General features: G+C 39.9%; 2 protein-coding genes across 3 annotated transcripts in view; one reads left to right on the forward strand and one right to left on the reverse strand.

The window, feature by feature from the left end:
* Positions 1-11,690, forward strand: part of sesn2 (sestrin 2) — a 44,023-nt gene extending 32,333 nt beyond the window's left edge. For both annotated transcript variants that reach the window (XM_028819482.2, XM_028819483.2), the window contains exons 7-10: positions 1,040-1,155; positions 1,357-1,547; positions 4,319-4,463; positions 8,075-11,690. In XM_028819482.2, the coding sequence (XP_028675315.1) occupies positions 1,040-1,155; positions 1,357-1,547; positions 4,319-4,463; positions 8,075-8,161 (539 nt within the window). In that variant the 3' untranslated portion in view covers positions 8,162-11,690. The remainder of the gene's footprint in view (positions 1-1,039; positions 1,156-1,356; positions 1,548-4,318; positions 4,464-8,074) is intronic.
* A 5,469-nt stretch (positions 11,691-17,159) lies between these two features.
* Positions 17,160-19,421, reverse strand: part of matn1 (matrilin 1) — a 30,523-nt gene continuing 28,261 nt past the window's right edge. Inside the window, exons 6-7 of the mRNA XM_028819485.2 lie at positions 18,211-18,363; positions 17,160-17,266 (exon numbers count right to left, since the gene is read on the reverse strand). Coding sequence (XP_028675318.2) covers positions 17,160-17,266; positions 18,211-18,363 — 260 coding nt within the window. The remainder of the gene's footprint in view (positions 17,267-18,210; positions 18,364-19,421) is intronic.

The following is a 19,421-nucleotide window of genomic DNA, read 5'->3' on the forward strand; positions in this document are numbered from 1 at the left end:
ACGTACTAAATGAATAGTACAGGCTGTATGATAAACTGAGGATTCAGCCAGATACTTTACCAATAAATTTATCCCGTCCATCAAAGCTACTGTACCTCATGATAATCGAACCACAGGTTGACCCAGGCCAGTGAGCCATGATGTTTGTCAGTCTCATCTTGGCATCACAGATAACTCTTGCGTTAATAAACTGTCACTACTTACAGTTAACAAAAGCAGCTTCATTCTCACTGGGTTCCCTTATTGCAATACAAGTGCAGTAAATTGCTCTGATCAAGTTGTTTAAACCGGACACTTCCGCAAACTGGCCTTTTTATTATTGGCAAAAACCTGTTTTATGTATGTGCACCCACTCCAAACAAAAACTGAATGTTGTGTCTTTTCAGTTGGTTAATCACTTGCAGCACAGTAGACATGATGGAATTAATGAAGCTTGGCAGAGCTATTCCTGTCCAGTTAGCCAGTTCCCGAAGAAGTAATAACAGGTAGTCTTTATAATCTGCTGAAAAACCAGAAATGTTTTTCAGTGCAAGTAAGCCGCATTGGCCGACTTAGCAGTCTGTACGTCATAATCATGAGTCAAGGTTTAATAAGTTTGTTACGTCAGAACACATTATACTAACGGCGCGGTGATATGAAGTATTTTTTTTATGTGCGCGAGTCATTTAGCTAGTTTTTCTGCATTTCCGTACTTGATTAGGGTATAGTCATTTCCCAGTTTCTCTAAAAAGTATCGCATGAATTGGTCAGAGTTGCTGCAAATATACACAAGTTCTCTCGTTACATTTTCTTTTATAAATCCCAACATTTGTTTGGGAAGTTATAACTCTGACTGGCTGTAAGTTAAGACCCCAGCATTAGCCGCTGTGCCAGTCTGAAATGCTGTGTAGATTAAAAACATGAATACAAACTCAGGGTTTCTTTTAATATATGAAGACAACGGCGGCTGTCAGAGATGACCGTTTTTTAGTGTTTGTGGTGATGTCAAACACTTATCGAAACTTCTTAACATCAAGAAAGTGTACTTCATCTTTTATAGATGAAGATCGACATTTGCTCTCTGCCAACGTCTCCTGCTTTGTGGAGGATCCAGACTTTGGGTATGAAGATTTCACTCGTCGTGGTGAGCAAGGCCCGCCAACCTTCAGAGCCCTGGTACTTTGTTATTTATTTCTTGTTTAAACCGTTTTTATTTAATTTTTTTTTTTTCAGATGAATCCCTGTTTTCAGTAATGAACCTCAATGTTTTAGGAAGATGTTAGCTCCACATTTGGTCCTGAATACTGAAAGACTTGTTGAAATTTTGAGTGTTTGAGTTTAAAATGTTACAGGTCATTGATTGGACTCTTTCTGCAGGACTATTCCTGGGAGGATCACGGCTACTCCTTAATAAACCGCCTTTACTCTGATGTTGGTCAGCTTCTGGATGAGAAGTTCCAGGTTGTCTGCAACCTCACATATAACACCATGGCTATGCATAGTGGTGTGGATACCTGCATGCTGCGCAAAGCCGTGTGGAATTACATCCATTGTGTGTTTGGAATCCGGTAAGTCAGCTGCAAAAAACCTCTGGGGTGAAAGTCGTTCTCCTGTAATGCTTCTCTTGGTTGGTTCTGTGTTCCCCAACTCTCATGAATTTCCAGACTTCATGTCCTCATTTGCCACCACCCTTTCATTGACCTCTGCATGCTTTATGGAATGCTAGGTTAGCATTGGCCAAACTCCCTTGGGTAATTAGGGCCTGCAGTGTAAAATGTGTTTGTTGTGGTGGAGTGTTAATTCAAACTGACATTCATATCACACATATTTAAACAAATTGTTTCCTTTTGTTTTATATTTGAGGCTTTTGCAGGGTCGAGAGGCTCATAGATGCACAGAAAGTGGGAAAAGACCCTGCAGTTTCATTGATCGTCCCCTTAACCACACTACCTGTTTAGCTGACCTGCATAACAACACGGCTGGCATATCATAGTCTGTTACCCTGGCATCATTTGTCTACCATTAACATGCTATAAAGTACTGATGCCCTGAAAAGAAAAAGCCAAATTTTGGAAAACACTGGAATAGATACCTTTTTATTTATTTTTTTTTCCCTCCACACATTTGTGTTTTGTGTCATTTTAGGGCTAAATTTAAATCAAAGTGTGTTAAGCTTTTTCACTGAAGTTGAATTATGAAGCTGCAAGTTGACAGATCTTTTTATTACTGAAGCAAGTCTTTTCAAAGAGGACACATTTAACACATTGAATGGATGAAGAGATAAAATGGTAGCAAGATGTGTGCTGAGTTGGCTTGTCGAGGTGTTATGTCCATTCCTCAGCTAGCACGTCGTACAGATTGTCACTTTGTTTGTCCCAGTATCATCCTTCTCCTTCTCTTGGTCTTTATGCTTCTGCTTTCTTAAAAGCTTTACAATTTTTCAATATATGTCACCACTACTTGTTTGCAAGTAAACCAGTACAGTGCAACAAAGGTGATGTCCACACCCCACAATGCAGTTCCTTTTGACGAGTCACTCCTTCCATACACAATAGGAGGCACTGTTTGAAAAGGTCATCCAAACCCAACACATGACAGCAAATTTGGCGTTCTTACTCGTTAGCCTGAATACAGAATGTGCCTGTTTGGATGCCAAAAAGTTTACTGCAGACGAGGTGGAGTGTATTCACGACTGTTGGGGGGACGGACGAGAGGGGAAGTGGCTGTCAGCTGATCACATAAGAGAATGCCAGACTTTCGTTTTAGTAAGCGGCGTGCTGGTTATGGGTATGGTGTTATGTGGCAGTCCACCATTCTTGGACTGAGCGAAGGTGTGTGTGCCTTTCTCATTTTAGCTCAAAGCTGTGTTTGGTAATCCCACTCTTGTACTCGAACCGTGTCATTTATATGCGATCTTTAATTCGATGATCAGCGCCGATGCTTTACATCCGATCTTCTATAATATGACAAAGTCCAGCGTTCAAAAGTCGTTTTGTATGTGCTGACCAGGAGCATCACTGCACTTTTTTTAAGGATCTATAAATTTGACCCCCTTGCTACAAAAACAAAAAACCAACGTTACTTCATTGACCCACACTGCATGGCTGCCACCCAGTTTTTAAGTAGGGGAAGGTTTTTAGAGAAGACAATATTATGAAGGTTAAAAAACAAAATTTTTTGTAGTTCTGTGTGTACGGAATTTATGATGCCATTAGCACAATGAAATATGCAAACATCAAATTTAAGTTTTCTTTTCAATTTTAGTAAAATGTTGTAGTTTTGCACTGCTTAATGACCCCAAACATGAAGCTCATCGTGTAGTTTTCTGTCTGTCTGAACTAAGATCCTGGATGGCTAATTATTTTCTTGACCTAAATCAAAATAAAACGGAGGTGCTTATAGTGGGTCCATCAGCTAAAGCCCAAATTGGTCTTGGACTTCTCGGCTCTTTCTCTGTCATTTCCAAACCTCAAGTCTGCAATATTGGTGTTACCTTTGACAGTAACCTCTCTTCTGAGAAACAAGTAAATTCTGTAGTCAAGAGTTGCTTTTTCCAACTTCATCTATTAGGTAAGATAAAGCCTTTTTTATCTTCTAGGGATCTTGAGATAGCTACTCATACGTTTTATTTTTTCTCGCCTCGATTACTGCAACTCGCTGTATTCTGGGATTAACAAATCTCTGATAAGCAGGTTACAGTTGGTCCAAAATGTTGCCGCTAGCTTTCTTGTTGGGGCAAGAAAGTATGACTCTGTTTCTCCTATTTTAGCTTCTTTACACTGGCTGCCAGTCAGTTTTCAGATTGATTTTAAAATCTTGCTGCTAGTTTTTAAATCTTTACATGTGCTTGCTCCTGCCTATTTATTTGAACTGTGTGTTTTACATCAGCCATCTAGAGTGCTTAGATCTTCTTGTTAGCTGTCTCTGGTTGTCCCTCATACCAAGTGTAAAACCAAGGGACACAGGGCTTTTGCAGCTGCTGCGCCTCGCCTGTGGAACTCTTTACCTCATCATATAAAGGAGTCGTCTGCAACTGAATTGTTCAAAATATGATTAAAGACTCATTTCTATTCACTTGCATTCTGTGACCTTCAGTAATACTGATGGCTTCCTCTTTGTGATTATATAACATTACTTCTATTTTTTATGTATATAACATTACTTCTATTTATTATGTATTTATTTTATGTTCATATATTTTATTTCTATTTATGTTTTATGTTAATTTGTTTTCTTTTTCTTTTATTCTGTTATTGTAAAGCACTTTGGCCACAGCATTACTATGTTGTTTTAAATGTGCTATATAAATAAATTGACATGGACATTTTCCCATCAACAGCTATGATGACTACGACTACGGTGATGTGAACCAGCTCCTAGAGCGAAGCCTAAAGGTCTACATTAAAACGGTGGCCTGCTATCCAGAGAAGACGACTCGCCGAATGTACAACAGCTTCTGGAGGCACTTCCGACATTCGGAAAAGGTGGGCAGCTTTTATTGTTCTTTAGGCCAGGGGTAGGCAACGTCGGTCCTGGTGAGCCACAGTATGTGCAGGTTTTTGTTCCAGCCCAGTTCCTTAACGAGAACTCAATTATTGCTGATGAAGCACATATTGCTTAAGTGACATTTTAATGCTTCATTTTAGTGGTCTTGCTTGTTAAGGTTCTCCAACCTTAATTGCTTATTTCAATCTTAAACTGCTGCATTCAGTGTTTTAATTGCTCCTTATTAGTAATAAGATGTAAAAGACAAAGCAGCCAGCAGTTCTCCAGCTAGCTTTTTTCCAATTACATCTGTGTGTGTTCATCATGCACGGTTTGATTTAATAAAACACTTAATAGAAAAATGTGACAGACTGAAAATGATCTGTTTTAAGCTTCAAATCATTTGGATGATATCCTTGGAAAGGAAAAAAATCTACGATATAAAAGCCTTACATTGCACAGACTAACAAGCCATAAAATTAAATAAGGTCTGAGATTGGCAATGATTAGTTTCTAATTAAGCAATTGGGTTGGTATGAAAACCTGTAGCCACTGCGGCTCACCAGGACTGACATTGCCTACCCCTGTTTTACATCTTATTGCTAATAAGGAGCAATTGAAACACTGAATACAGCAGTTTAAGATTGAAATAAGCAATTAAGGTTGGAGAACCTTAACAAGCGAGACCACTAAAATGAAGCATTAAAATGTCACTTAAGCAATATGTGCTTCATTAGCAATAATTGAGTTCTCGTTAAGGAACTGGGTTGGAACAAAAACCTGCACATACTGTGGCACTCCAGGACCGACATTGCCTACCCCTGCTTTAGGCGATGCAAATAGAAATGTCAGGGGTTGAACTGATTAGTAGGGCCGTCTCACCCCTCTGCAGACCTGCGTTCGAATCCTGCGGCCACAGTCGCCAGCGGTGGGTGATAGTGTAGTGATTTTTTTTTTCTTCCTTCCCCCTCTTTTCATATCACAGTGGCATTGCCACCTCTAAACTGGCGATGTGTGCTTGAGAGTGTCATGCGTGTGAGTTGTTCCCAGTCCCAGGTTAGTTTAAGCCTTCAATGGAGGATGATGATGATGATGATTTGTCGTACATCTGGTTAGTCAAGTTGGAGTAAACAAGTGGCTGAGTTATCGTGGATGAATCGTTGAGCATATCTTGGAATGGACCATCTTGTTCTGCAGGGGTGCTTCATTCTTTTTGTCTAATGTTGGGTAAGGTCTGCTGTGCTTGGAAAACGGAATTTAAAAACTGGGTCCATTGGATTGTCTTGAAATCTTAGTTCTCATTCTTTCTTATGAATATTTTGTTATTAATTATATAGAGATTTTCTCACAAGTCAAAGTGCTGTAGAAAGGTGCACAGGGAGACTGCAAGTCTCAACCAAAGGACCGGACCCTATTTACAGCACAGTGTCCCGTTGCTTCCCACACCGACCTCGGGGTAGGCCTCCCCAACATCTCTTCCTGCAGCAGCCTTCGCTTCTCCTAGATGATCTGGCCCAGACGTGCTTAGCTTCAGGTGGGTGAGCTGTTCTGGAGTGCAGCTGGTATGCTGAGACCCCTAAAGTCGTAACGACATCAACAGCCCATACTTTGCATTCGGTTCTGGACGTTTACAGACCGGGCACAGCAAGTGCTAGACGACTCGATTTGCATCCTGTGTGAAGTGGTCAGAGAAGTGTGAACGTTTTCATTTGGAATGAATAGACCCCAATTACAGGGGCCCCCCGCTGAGTGTGGATGTGGGTGGGGTTGAACTCCATTATCTTTGCTCAACAGAGCTGTTTAACTCCTTTGTATTTGACAAGTTAGTGAGTTACCATCTTAGTGACTACATAAAGAAGTTTCAGAATTTAATTTCCACATTTAAAATTTTTTAATCTATGATCCACTGTTATTGGGTACCTTTAGCCCATTAATTATTCAGCAATAGTGTGTCAAGAAATGCATCTGGGGCTTCTTTATACCAACGGCAATATGACTTCGCAGTGCACCATTCTTGTCTGCTCTCTTACCGTCGGCCAAGTCGTTTATTTTTGGAGTTCTTGTGTGTGTGTTTGGAGGTGGTGGTGGTGGCTTGTTATATTCCTTGAGCATCCGTAAATAGCTAAACACCCCCCTTGGGATGAGGAAAGTTCTTGCTATCTGTGCTTTAAAGTGAGGCCTTTAATTGCCCGTTAATGTAATGGTCAGAGTTAGAGGTCCGCACAGCTAATTGCCTTTAAAGGATACGTCCATCTTTTGTCCCCTCACATTTCCCCTTTGGGTCTGCAAGCTTTCTTATGACATTTCCAGCCCTAATTTAACCCAATTTATAGTCACGGGGGTGGGGTCTGGGGCGGCGGCTAGTAGCCATTCTGGGACCACTGGGTGCAAGGGAGGAATCATTCCTGCCTGGGGTGCAAGTCCATCGCAGGGTCCACACACGCATACGTTTAACAGGAGACGGGGAAATTTTGTTAACCTGGCCATTAGACTAACCTGCAAGTCTTTGGGAAACGCTGAAGGGCAACCACAAGAAGAATGGCGAGAAGATGCCGATGCACACAGACAATAGCTGGCCACTGGATTCCAGCTTTTGCTGATGGATGTTCTTATCCATTGTCTAGTGAATACAGTGCAGGAATGACCATCTTTATTACGCTTCATTCAGTGATGGAGTTTCATTTTGCTTCCTTCTTCTAAATCTGTGATTCCCAAATTCAGTCCCGGGATTTTTGTTTCTCTTTATTATTCACAAAAATGACTTTCACGATTGCTACCAAAAATTAACAAAGGCAGCCTTCTCTTAAATCTCCACAACGTCTTTGAGTGATGAGTCCGTGCTGTCATCACTCCTTGCGGTCCTTCTGTGACCCGATTCAGATCCCCTTTCCCAGGTGCCCCGCATATCAGATTTTCATCCTGATCCGGTTTTCTATTGATAGGATCATCACTACTACAAGGTAAGTTGGTCCAAGTTTTAGAACAGATGACACTTGGGAAGGTTTTATGGGATGTAGACCAACGATACCCTGAATGAAGAGTGAACTCAATGCGTATACAGTATAGATGGATAACTCTGTTTGTCTCGGACAGAAATGGCTTGTACAGAAGCTCAAGAAGTAACTGAGGTATGGCGGGTCAGAGCGGACTCTAAGGACGTGGCAGTGTTTAAAATGTGATCTCCAGAAACATTTTGAGTTTTTGCTTTTTTGTAAAATTTTAGGGCAGTTTACTAGAAGCCTTTACTGCTCTAAGCTAAAAAGGTGGAATTTTAGGTTGTGGACAACTTTACCACCCTAAATGCTATGGGAAATCCTTTAATGTCAAAGGTGGGTCAAAATTGACCTGAAAGCAGTGGCAAGTAAACTGTTTCTAAAGATGGGAAGATCTAGGAAAGGCCTCAAAGGTTCATCCTGAACTGATAAGACGCCTCAAACAATTTCAAACACAAAAACAGGTACATTTTGACCTCAAGACGCTGTGAGGGTTTCAGTTCAAATTGTAGAATGTCCACGTGTTTGAGGTTTAGATTTGTAGATTGCAGGAGTAAATATAGCCATGTTGTTAGAAGGCGCTGCAATTTGATTGTTGTTGTTCTTCTCTCCTGTAGGTGCACGTCAACTTGTTGCTTCTGGAAGCCCGCATGCAGGCCGCCCTTCTCTATGCTTTACGTGCCGTGACCCGCTACATGACGTGAGCCGGGCTTCCACCAGTTTGCACCTACCTCAGATCCACTACTCTGCAGCTGGATTGGTGGGACAGACTGCACGATGGCAGCAGGGTTTACAGGAGGAGGGACTCTGGCCTTTTTCTTGGCTCTTTTCACATTCTCATTCAGTCGCCTGATCAGTCCCGAGGTGGTCCGGGAGGCCTGAATGTTTGTTTGGGAGTCTCTAAAATGCACAAAGGGGTTTGTTGGCATACCTTAAATTTTCTTCCCCGTAAGCAGCTGGAGGGGTTAGAAATTTTTTTTTGTATTTTTTTTTTTTTCCTTTGTGGTAGGGTTGCTTTGCTGTTTGGATACACTCCTTTTATTATGATCATTTTTGTTCTTAATTGTGGAAAATAAGAATTTTATTTTTGTGTTTATCCCCATTTTGTGTTTTGCATTTGACAGCTTTATAGGAAGTAGATTTAAGTAGTTATTAATGAGGCCCATTCATGGAGAAAATGTCAGTAGCTACCATGATTAAGTGGAAGGGTCTTCATGTTGGCACATCTGTGAGGGCTTTTACTGAGTCTGCCAAGATGTCAGAATAATGAAAACCTCCTTGTGATGGGCAGAGGACAGCGGCGTCTCAATAGTATTTATGTCAGGCCTGTCCCTTTAAAGAGTCCATCATATCACCATGAGGGACTCTCAGTTGTATTTGTTTGCCACAGCATTTTTTTTTTCTTTCTTTAATTTTTTTCTTTTTTTAAATCACAGACACTTTAATGATGGCAAGTGGAGTCAAACTTGTAAGTAATAAGCAATGCTGAGATTTGGAGAGGTGGTTTGAATTTTCTTGTCACAATTAAGGCACTCTCTTGTTTTCAATTTTTCCATTTTAGTTTGTTTGTCCAGGAGTGTGTCGAGGCACACGGCCTGCCTTAGAATCGGGGGATGCTGCCATCATAGGGTTTTTTATATAAAGAATCCTGATGTTGAGTTTTAGTCAGGAATCACTCAGCAACTACTTGTCATGGTAGTCCTGGCTTATTACACTTTCATCAAAGTTCATAATAGCGTGCAGGACATTCACCAATATGGACACTGATTGTAGCATTATGGGTCTGGGGGACGTGTCCTCTTACCTTGTATTTGCACTGGTGATGGTATTTAATTTTTTTGTGTCTCTTCTTGATTGTTGTGACTTTGTTTTAACTTTTTTTTTTCTTTGCACTTTTTTTTTTTTGTTGAATTCATAAATTGTAAAGCTGAGGAATTTTTTAAACAAAAAAAACAGGTAATCTTTTCTGTTTTTGTAGCGTACCTAATTCACAAATGTCCCATGTACTTTGTGTGTGTGTATGTGTGTATATGTATATGTATGTACATTTTTTTTTCCTTTAGGGCACAATGTTTCTGATTTTGAGCAGGAGTATCCAGCTCTTCTGGGTTATGATTCTGTGAAGTCGATTGTTTACACTCTTTGCTATAATTTCATATATGCACCACAATTTAGCACACAGGTGGTTGTTGGTTGTTCTGATAAACAAAATGAAACTCCTAATCAGAGTCCGTCAAAGCTCACTGGGGTCAAACAAACACCCGTACACCATAAAAAAAGAAATAAAGGAGTCACACTAACATCTGGACTTGGTGGATTACATCTGGTCAGCCAGACTGTTTACTTGCACTCTGAGTGGGGGGAGCTGTTATATGCAATTGCTGACCACTCCTCTGTGTGCTGAATTAATAACTGAGAATGTGACGTCTTGTGGTTGCACATCTCCTTTTGGTTTTTTCTTTTTCATCCTTTTATTGACTGTGCAATAATAAGTGATTGTTGAGCTAGGTGAGGTCTCCAAACAGGTGTCCATCCTAGGTGACCTCTGTCTGCTATGACCTCATTGTTCATTCCTGATGCTTTCTTGACCTTTGGACCCGCTGCCTCATTTACTGTGTTGATCCTTTTTAACTCCTAATCATGGAGAGGTGATCCCTCTGGCTTTGTTGACGTATGATAAGAAGGCAGTTTGCTGAAGCATTAATTTGTGAGGTGCTATAGTTAGTGAAAATTATATTATTAATACAGCATTAGTAGTTGAAAATATATTAGGATTTAGCTTGCTTGAACAGCATTTTGCGTGACAGTGACTAGAGTAACTGGCTTTGAGGTGGGAGTTGCAGTGCTGACTGATGCTCTTTCTCCACTTGTGCTTTCGACTTTTTAGATTAATGTGGTGATTTCCATCTGCCTGTCTTGGTGTGTCTAATAAAATTATAAGAACTGTAATATCAATGTGGGCTTGTAAAGAAATGCAGGAAAGATGCTCCTATAGAATGTGTCCGATGTTAAAGTGAAGCAAATTTGAGTCTTGAAGCCAAATCGATACACGCAAAGTGGGCCCCTGCACAACTTCAGTTTTAGCCGAGGCGTCCTGGGATTGAAATGCTTGACTCTCAAAGTAATTTAGCATCTGGACAATTACTATTTAAAAAAAATATATGTATTGAAACTCCTACGGTTCCATGAGGTGTGCGGTGACATATATATATATATATACACCGGGTGGGAAACCAAATGGGAATTGGCACTGTAGCAGTTGGACTAGTAGGAACAAGGCAGGCACGTGTTCTTGTATGCCCGATAACAATTGCTAAACTTGGATTATATATAAGGGGGTGTGTATTCTAACTTCAGTCAGATGCAAGGTGACTCTGGGAAATCATGAATTTACTGATTGAGTTCCAGTCGTGCTGGGACAGACTGCTGGAGCACCCGAGGCTTGAATGTTGGCAAAACAGGTTTGGGAAATATAAGGATGTGTTTGTACATTTTTGGAAATATATGGAGAGGGGTGTGTGTGTTTTTGTATTTGTATAGTTTGTGTAAGTTTGTGTGTGTGTGTATTTAATATACCCACAGAGATAGATAAATAGGTATTATACCAGCCTTCAGTCATTTTGAGCTTTATGATGGGCTTTTGGAAACCATCCACCATGACGGGTGGGTAGGCGAGTAAAGCGGCACAGTGTTGAAGCCAAGTCTTGCAGATCAAAGAACCGTCTTGTCCTCGTGGCAGGCGAGTCTTTTTTTCTTTCTCTAAATGTTGTATCTGCAGTGTTACACTTAGACTACATGATTCTGTTCTGCCACAGCACACACTCTGTATATTTTTTAAAAGCTGCTGCTCACCTGTCCTGACTTCTGGACTTTAATTGTTGCCACTTGAATGCCCCCCAAGCTCCCCATCTTTATTTTAAAGCTACTGCACTATCACTGCACACCAAGTTCCATGAAGGAGATTTGCAGGTGTCTATTATGACTGGAATATTAATAATTGTGTTAATTGTAAAAAATTTTGGAATGAGGGGATGCTGCAGACTTTTTCTTGCTCCTCTGCAGGTCTGTCTGTAGTGCGTCAGTTGACTCTTTTGTGTGAAGAGTCCATTGTTTTGCTTTTCAGTTTTTGTTTAATGTTGAAGGTTTATTTTTTCCTTTGTAATTTGTATGTACAGTTTTAAAGGTTTATAATCTTTAAAATAAATAAATTGTATATTCTTCAAAAAAAAAAAAGTTTCCTGTTTTCAGATGACATTTTGATTCATTCATTTTCTAGCCCCACTGCCAGCCACTGAGTCCAGTTCATCATATGGCCTTTGGTGGTCACAGTGACACTGCAGTGTGCCCTCTGTATTGGGTCATGTTTTAGTATGCAGACTACTAACAAACGGAGAGTGACAACTGATATTGTGGAGCAGCAGCCATTTCATTACTTCCACGTGTACTGTACAGCTTAGTGGATTTCAGAATAAACCTTGGTAAAATGTAGTCCAATTTGTGATATTTGATATAATGCCATGTTTAGTCGAAGTAAAACATGGGTGTGGGGCACAGACCTGCTGGCACAGGACAGGCATAGAGCGGCATGCCCCGGGTCATGTGCTCTCACTTCAGCTCCAAATACTTCTCTCGGGTAAGTGTATTGGTAAATAGGCACCTAGTTTGAGTTTCTTAAAGAACTGACCCCTGACCTTGCTTTCAGCTTCGGCAGTTTGGTCACGTCTAGAATGTGGAGGTGGGCTTGTAGCTCACTTCCACACTCATTTACTGTTTGTGCAGATAAAAAACGTGGCCTGCGCAAAAACTGAAGTTGCCTGCTGTTGCTCACAGATGTTCACAAGCACAGAAGACACAGGAGCAGTAATGGGGTAACCACGGCTCAGGTCATGTCCTTTGTTTCACCATTTAGCAGTCGTGCAGGCCATGGGCTACGGCTTCTTTACCCAAACAAATTCCAGCAGACAAGTGTGGAATCATTGCAATTAATGGCTGTGTGTGAAGCTGTCGATCCCCTGGCTTGTGTAGCAATGTAAGCAAAGTGGAAGCGAATGTTTTCCTTGTTGACCACATCCCTCAATGGAAGAATCTGCACTGTGGAAAATAAGATAGACTTCCTAATTGGGGGGTGACGGTGGTTTAGGGGGTCTGCAGTGTTTGCTTCTTCAGGCTGTGGGGAGTTTCTGGGTCCAGACTCTGCCTCATCTGACTTATTGTACAATAAAGCCATGTAGGGCATGATATTGCATGAATTTTTAATAAGGTTTATTCTGCAGTGTCATGCTTTTTAAATCATACATGAACAAGTTCTAATGGCAGCATGTGTCTGTGAGGTATTGGTGCTCTTGTGCTGCTTGTTAGATTTTACATTTATCTTGAGTTGGCTTTCTTCTAAACAGCTCTGCTCATGTGCCACATATCAGTAAAAAGTGCTTGGCAGTGCAATAACCATCTGGAGTTATCAGATTTTCTTTAAGAACTTTAGTACCTCTGCATTTAATATTTCCAGACGCTGCCAAATACAACGCGATTTAATGAAAAGCTAAACACTAGCCTCACAATCTCCCTATCATTAGCCACCTATCTGAAACCTGCTGGAGGTGACCATGGGAGGACTCTGCATGGATGCTGGTTCATTGCAGGGCACTTGGAGTCAAGATCAGAGTCCCCGCTTTACCTGCCATATGGGATGTTGGAGGCTGTCCATTCAAAGGAGTCAGGCCTGCAACGCTACCTGCTGAGCCCCCATGCCTTTAATTTCCTATTTATGGAAAGGTTAAAATAAGCAAACCTGCACTTCATGGAACATGTAGAGAAACACAGTGAATGCACAACACTCTGCAGTTGTCATGTTTTACTGTCTTTACACACAGCTCCCTGTCTAAGAGGCTTTTGGTGCACAAAACCTGATGTGATATTAGATAAATCCTGAACAACTTTAACATTTAGCAGTAAAAATAACTGACACACAAATGACAACAAATGCCTTATGGATGACAACTAGTTTTACAAAGCTTATTGACAAGGGCAAAACAAATAGAAGGGTTTAATGCTATAGAACAGCTGCCCATCAGTACAAAGTTATACATTTATGCTGCACTTAAAATAATTACCTTTTTAATTTAACAAAAATAGTATATTTGGTTCTATATTAGACTTGTATTGTACATGTATCATAATTGCAACAGTTTTTTTAAAGTGAAAAATGCATACTTAACGTGTTGTTTTATTGCTTAAGAGATGCATAATCTTATCTGTCTCTCTGGCACTCTTTCCATATACTCGGTGTCACAGGTACATGGAATGACACACAGAGGCAGACTTTAATCTCTACGGTAGCAGACACTAAGTCATACCTTGCATTTATATTTTAGTCACAATCGGCTTTCTTGGAAATCTTCTAAACCAGTTGGAAAACAGGTACCTGATTAAATACATCACATACAGCATCAGCCACCCAATCCCATAAATACATTTGGCATCTTCATATGTTACAAGAAGTTTAAAGAGGGCACTGATCCATCATGTTGAGTGGTGAATGGGCATCGACAAAGTCACTGGCATCTTTATACAATTTTGTTTTCCAGGGCTGATATTCTCTTTGTTACTGCGTCTAGTAAGGAGCCTGGTTAAGGACACAATTCCACATCTGACTCAAAAACACAGAATTTACACTTTGTGCACATTTAGGCAAAAAATAAACCCACTTTATATAATGCCTTTCTACAAGAGTATTCTTGTATGGTCTACAAATGGAGGAGAGGCTGGTCAAATCGCTAGCACTGAACTGACAAGTTGGGCTCCTTTAACAACTTGGCCTCATCGGCGCATGACATCTAACAGTGAAATGTTTCAATGTCTTGTTTTGCTGCCGTGTCTTTCCTTACTGCATGTATTTTTTCTAATACATTTATCTATTATGCATCTTCTGAACCTCCTTCCAAGAAACCAACCCTGGAGACAGTGGCAGCGTGAGACTCACAATAGTGCTAGCACACACAGTAGCTCATACTGAGTCCACCCATGATGTCAGTCAACTTATACAGTAAGTGAACGTGTTTAAAGGTGTGGGAGAAAACTCTGAACTTGGTGAAACACATATGGATACGGGGCAGTCTATCAATTGATCTTTACTGGCTGGCATTGTTCCTTATGCACCTAGAGTGTGCGACGTCAGAACATTTTCAATAAGATCAGAGCTAGTTTTGTGTATACTGTATAAAAACAGACTAACTTCAACTACACCTATTCTCTGCTAAGTACTTGAGAAAGCGTTCGCTCAGTCCAGCTTTCTTAAAACGGTTTTGTCTACTGTTACCAACAGCATTCAAATGTTTTAGTTGAAAGATTTAAGAGCAACTACTTAATTCTATTGCACAAGTTTAACTTCTGTAGTGCTGTCAGTCCTGGCATATCAACTTGATTCAGTACACATGAAATGTGATGGTAATACTCAAACAGTATGGCATGCGCTTGATCGTAGTGTGCCTCAGGCTCAGTACTTGCACTGTTATTATTTCATTTTGCATGTTATCAATGGAAGGAATACTTGGGAAATGTAACATTCACTTGCATGTTTTCCAGATCACTTGGCTTTTTTACAGACTGGTCCTTCCAAGGGAACCTTTTCTTCTAATCCTTCCTTGATCTCCTTCCATCAGGCACCTAACCTCCACAAACCTCTCATTCGCAACTCACTTCAGAGAGGACAGCCACATGCATACATTTCCCATCAAGCACTCTGAGCTGTAACAGGAGTTGCTGTGTCACTTGTAAATGTGTCACCAACAATACCCTTATATCTGATCCCTCTGGTAAATGGCAGTCAAAAGCTTTTACTTGTTGCATTTCTTGATGGAGGTTTCTAGCTATCTACATAGGGTGAAACAGGGAGATGGCTAGCAGAACATTTTAGGGCGACAAAGACCTCACAAAGCCTGTTGTAGAACACTTGAAATCCCTTCTTCACAGCCACACTGATGTCTCTGTCTGTGTTCTTTCACAGGGCTTCAAAGACATGTTTCAAAGAAAATCAAAAGAAGCTAAGCTCATTCTTGGGTTGGGATCACATATTTCCCCTGGTCTCAATACCCGACTAACACCGCAGCCCCCGAATCATTTCTAATAGCAGCTTTTTCACACCTACTCTCACCTTTCCTTTCATCTGCTGTGGATTTGTTCCTTCCTGCCCCCCCAGTACATGTCACCTGCAGTTACCTTGTCTGCTGTACATCTGTTGAAGGCTATATGGCAGAAAAGTTGTCTTATACCATCTTTTTTCAGTGTTTAAGTAACCTTCCATGTTTCTTCGCGTAGGTCCCAAGCCCGGATAAATGGGGAGGGTTACGTCAGGAAGGGCATCCGGTGTATTATGATCCGCTGTGGCAACCCCTAATGGGAGTAGCCGAAAGAAGAAGAAGAAGTGGAAGTATGCTGTGTTTGGATCACATACCCAGATGTTAGCTTGCATGTACTTCCTATATCTTCATGGGTTTTCCTCCCACATTTCAACAAAGTTAATGGGTGATTTTAAATTGGCATTACCGGAGTGGGCACTACCATGGACTGTGGCAGCCTTTCAAAGGCGTGTTTCTGCCTTGTGTCTAGTATAGCCAGGCTGGGCTCCAGATCCTATGACCTCGAAATTAATTATGCAGGGTTGAGAATGTTATAATAGGCTTTATGCCCAGTATTGCACTAATGGACACTGGTTACCCGCAACCCTGGACTGGATAAACATATTAGAAAATAGATGGATAATATAATCTAGGGCAGTACTTTGGTTAGCACTGCTGCCTGACAGTTCTAAAGTCAGGATGTGGTTCATAAGTTCTCTCCATGCCTGCAAGGTTTTTATTTTATTTTATTTGGCTTCTCCAGTTTTTTGCTCACATCTTTAAGACAGATTAAGTGAAACTGTGACACTAAATTAGCTTAACATGATTGTAAATCTAAACAGTGGCACCCTATCTCAAGATGGTTCCTGTCTTATGCGTAAGGAGTAGGTTCTGGACTAACTTGCTTAGGAAAATGGAAGAATAATATATATTTTGTTTGCTTGATGGAATTCCTAGGAGAAACTTATCTGTATGAATTTCATCAATCTGGCACAAATGTGTGTGTTGAACTGATATTGTAAATATGGCCAGTCCAGCAGGTGAGATAAAAATTGTTTTGAAAACTCTGATATTGACTTTTAAACTGTTTAAACAGAAAAGAAAACAAATCTATGATAACAAGTGGTGTATTGATTTTTTTTATCAGCCATTTATCTTTCTGTTCATCAGTTTTCAATCCATTTTCCCCACAGCATCAGAAATGAAAACAAGGCAGGGTCACATTCAGAATGATACATAGCATATACACTTGTGACGTTGTCTTACTTTTATGGTTCATCACAATTAGTGCACCTAAGGCCTTATGCTTCAGTATAGTTGCCTCAAAGCTTCAGAGGTCTGGGTTCATATTCTGAGTCAAGTACTGTCTTTGCTGGAATGACAAATACTTCCTTGCCCATGTGTTTTTTTTTTCCTATACACTCTGGTTTTCCTGTCATGTCTCACACAAGTGCAGGTTATGTTAGGTGGTACCCTCCTAACTGGCACACTATGACTGTGCATGCCCTGTGACCCATCAATGTGTCATCCAGTTTGTTTCTGCTCTGTATCTGATACTTCTGGCAAAATGGATATTGGAAAATACTTACTATGTGTGACAGTGAAAAAGGATATATTTTTTCATTAGTTGCTGTATGGCATCATCTACTTTCTTCTGGAACTTTACTATAGACTCACATTCACATGGATTCTCTTCTGCAAGAAAAATAAAACAAGATATAAGCAAAATGAATAGCCTTATTGAATCCATTTTGCTTGCTTTATAACTCATACTTTTTATTTATCTAACTGAAAAATCATTGTATTGTACAGTATACAGATATTATTTAATAAATCTGCTTGCCAACATTTACTTTCATTTTGTCAAGATCCATCTAACATTCCTTGTAAACTCACTCTTGCTCTTTTCTGTGGCAGTAGAAGTAAGTGTTGGCATATTGTTTTCCTAAATTATTCTAGTATTTCCAAGCTGAATCGTGTTTTCTGTTGTTTATACATTTTGAAATTTAATAACTAATGATATGTTGAAGTATATTTTCCACAGAGCTGATTCTGCCTAAACATCTCCACTAACTTTACTCTTCACAAGAAAATGTTTTCTGTCCTTGATCCATGTATTAATAATACTGAATACTATTTGGTATTTCCTTTGTCTCTCTTTGTGCTGCATTGCCACTCTTGAATTGAAAAAATTACCTTTTTAAATCATTGAACAAGGCAGAGTTGACATTAATGACTGACATTAAAGTTTGAACAATAGGAAGCTTTGACAAAACACTAACTTAATTATACACTTTACTATACACTTTTATTTTTTAACAGAATATCCAAAGAGCGTCTTAAGACTCTCAGAGCATTTTTTTTGTTCATTGAGAACTTGGCCCCATAGAGGTTATTTGCTTCCAGATTTATATATTCTTGCAATTACTCTTTCTCCATTGTTTTCCTGCCTTTAACAATATTTTACATTATTGTTACTTGATTATTTCTGTGTTCATTTGCAGCTTTTCTTGTATATCTTAAACACCCCTGAAGTACTTAAAACCTATTGTGAAGAGTGCTAAATAAAATGCAGAGAAAATTTCAAATGGACAAAAATATAAGCAAAGTTAACAGTTATTCTTCAGCTTTTTGCTCACCTTCACAGACTTTTACATGAAGCTTCTTTGCAATCTGATTTATTGTTTTGAAATCTGCTGTATAAAAATAATGGTCTGCAACTGGATCTGATGCTATCTCCTTCAGTTCATCTTCCACAGCATTGCCCACACCAACAGCATACATTTTAAACCCTTTTGGAAAGAGACGATAAGTCAGTCACATTAATATTTGAACATCATTATATGTGGTACCCATTAAAGACAGATGTAACAATAAGACATTATACAGTTTTTAAAAACAAAAAAACTGACATTTTGATCAACACTTAATAGTACCAAATGGAAATCATTAAGTCCTGTGTTATTTAATGTCAGACTTAATTATTTTCTATATGAAATACATGTTGTTTAATACTCGGGCAATTGCATTGTGGCCATAGGCACACCAGCAACACCTAAATATGGCATTTGTCAGTCTAACGAACAGCTGAGTGAGCTTAATATGGTCTAAATCATTTTTTGTAAAGCTATGACATTAGCTTGAAGCATCATGATAGTTGCTATACATGCAGATGTGCAAGTCACAGAGACATGATAGATGTAGAATGACTCCCATCTATCAACTATCTGGAAGGAGGATGACAGAAGAAACAACAGTGGAGGACCATCAGATTACGCGAAACATCATCATTCTACTTATGTCACTCACTTCCAGCATTTACAAAAATATGTCACTTTCCTAAGATCATCTTGGACCACTGACATACAACAAACAGAGGTAACAGCTGGATTTGCAGCATCCATTACTATCTCTACAACTGCTTACCTCTGCCAACTGACCTGTTTGAAGCTTGAGCGTCTTGGACTACCCTGTAGTACAGTAACCCTGTACTATGTTTTAGCATTAGGACATCTTATTAGGGCAGCAATAAGACTGAGACTCTGTTTGAGTCAATGACCTTTGCATCCATACATGGGCACAAGGACAAATTTGCAACCTAAACATTAATCGCATACAACACACCACCAGAAGCCATAGCACTGTTTCCCAGGAGTAGTTATCACATACAAAAATACATTCAGAAAATAATGTGTCATTGATTGTGTTGTGCCACTTTCTCACAAACCAATGCCAGCCCTCATACACCTTACATTTCATGGTTCCAACTATGTAACATTGACAATGAGGTGCAGTTGTTAAGACTTTGGACTTCAAATCCTGTTTCTGACACTGCACGGCCATGAGCAAG

This window comes from Erpetoichthys calabaricus, chromosome 14 (genome assembly GCF_900747795.2).
Source record: "Erpetoichthys calabaricus chromosome 14, fErpCal1.3, whole genome shotgun sequence".
Lineage (NCBI taxonomy): Eukaryota > Metazoa > Chordata > Cladistia > Polypteriformes > Polypteridae > Erpetoichthys > Erpetoichthys calabaricus.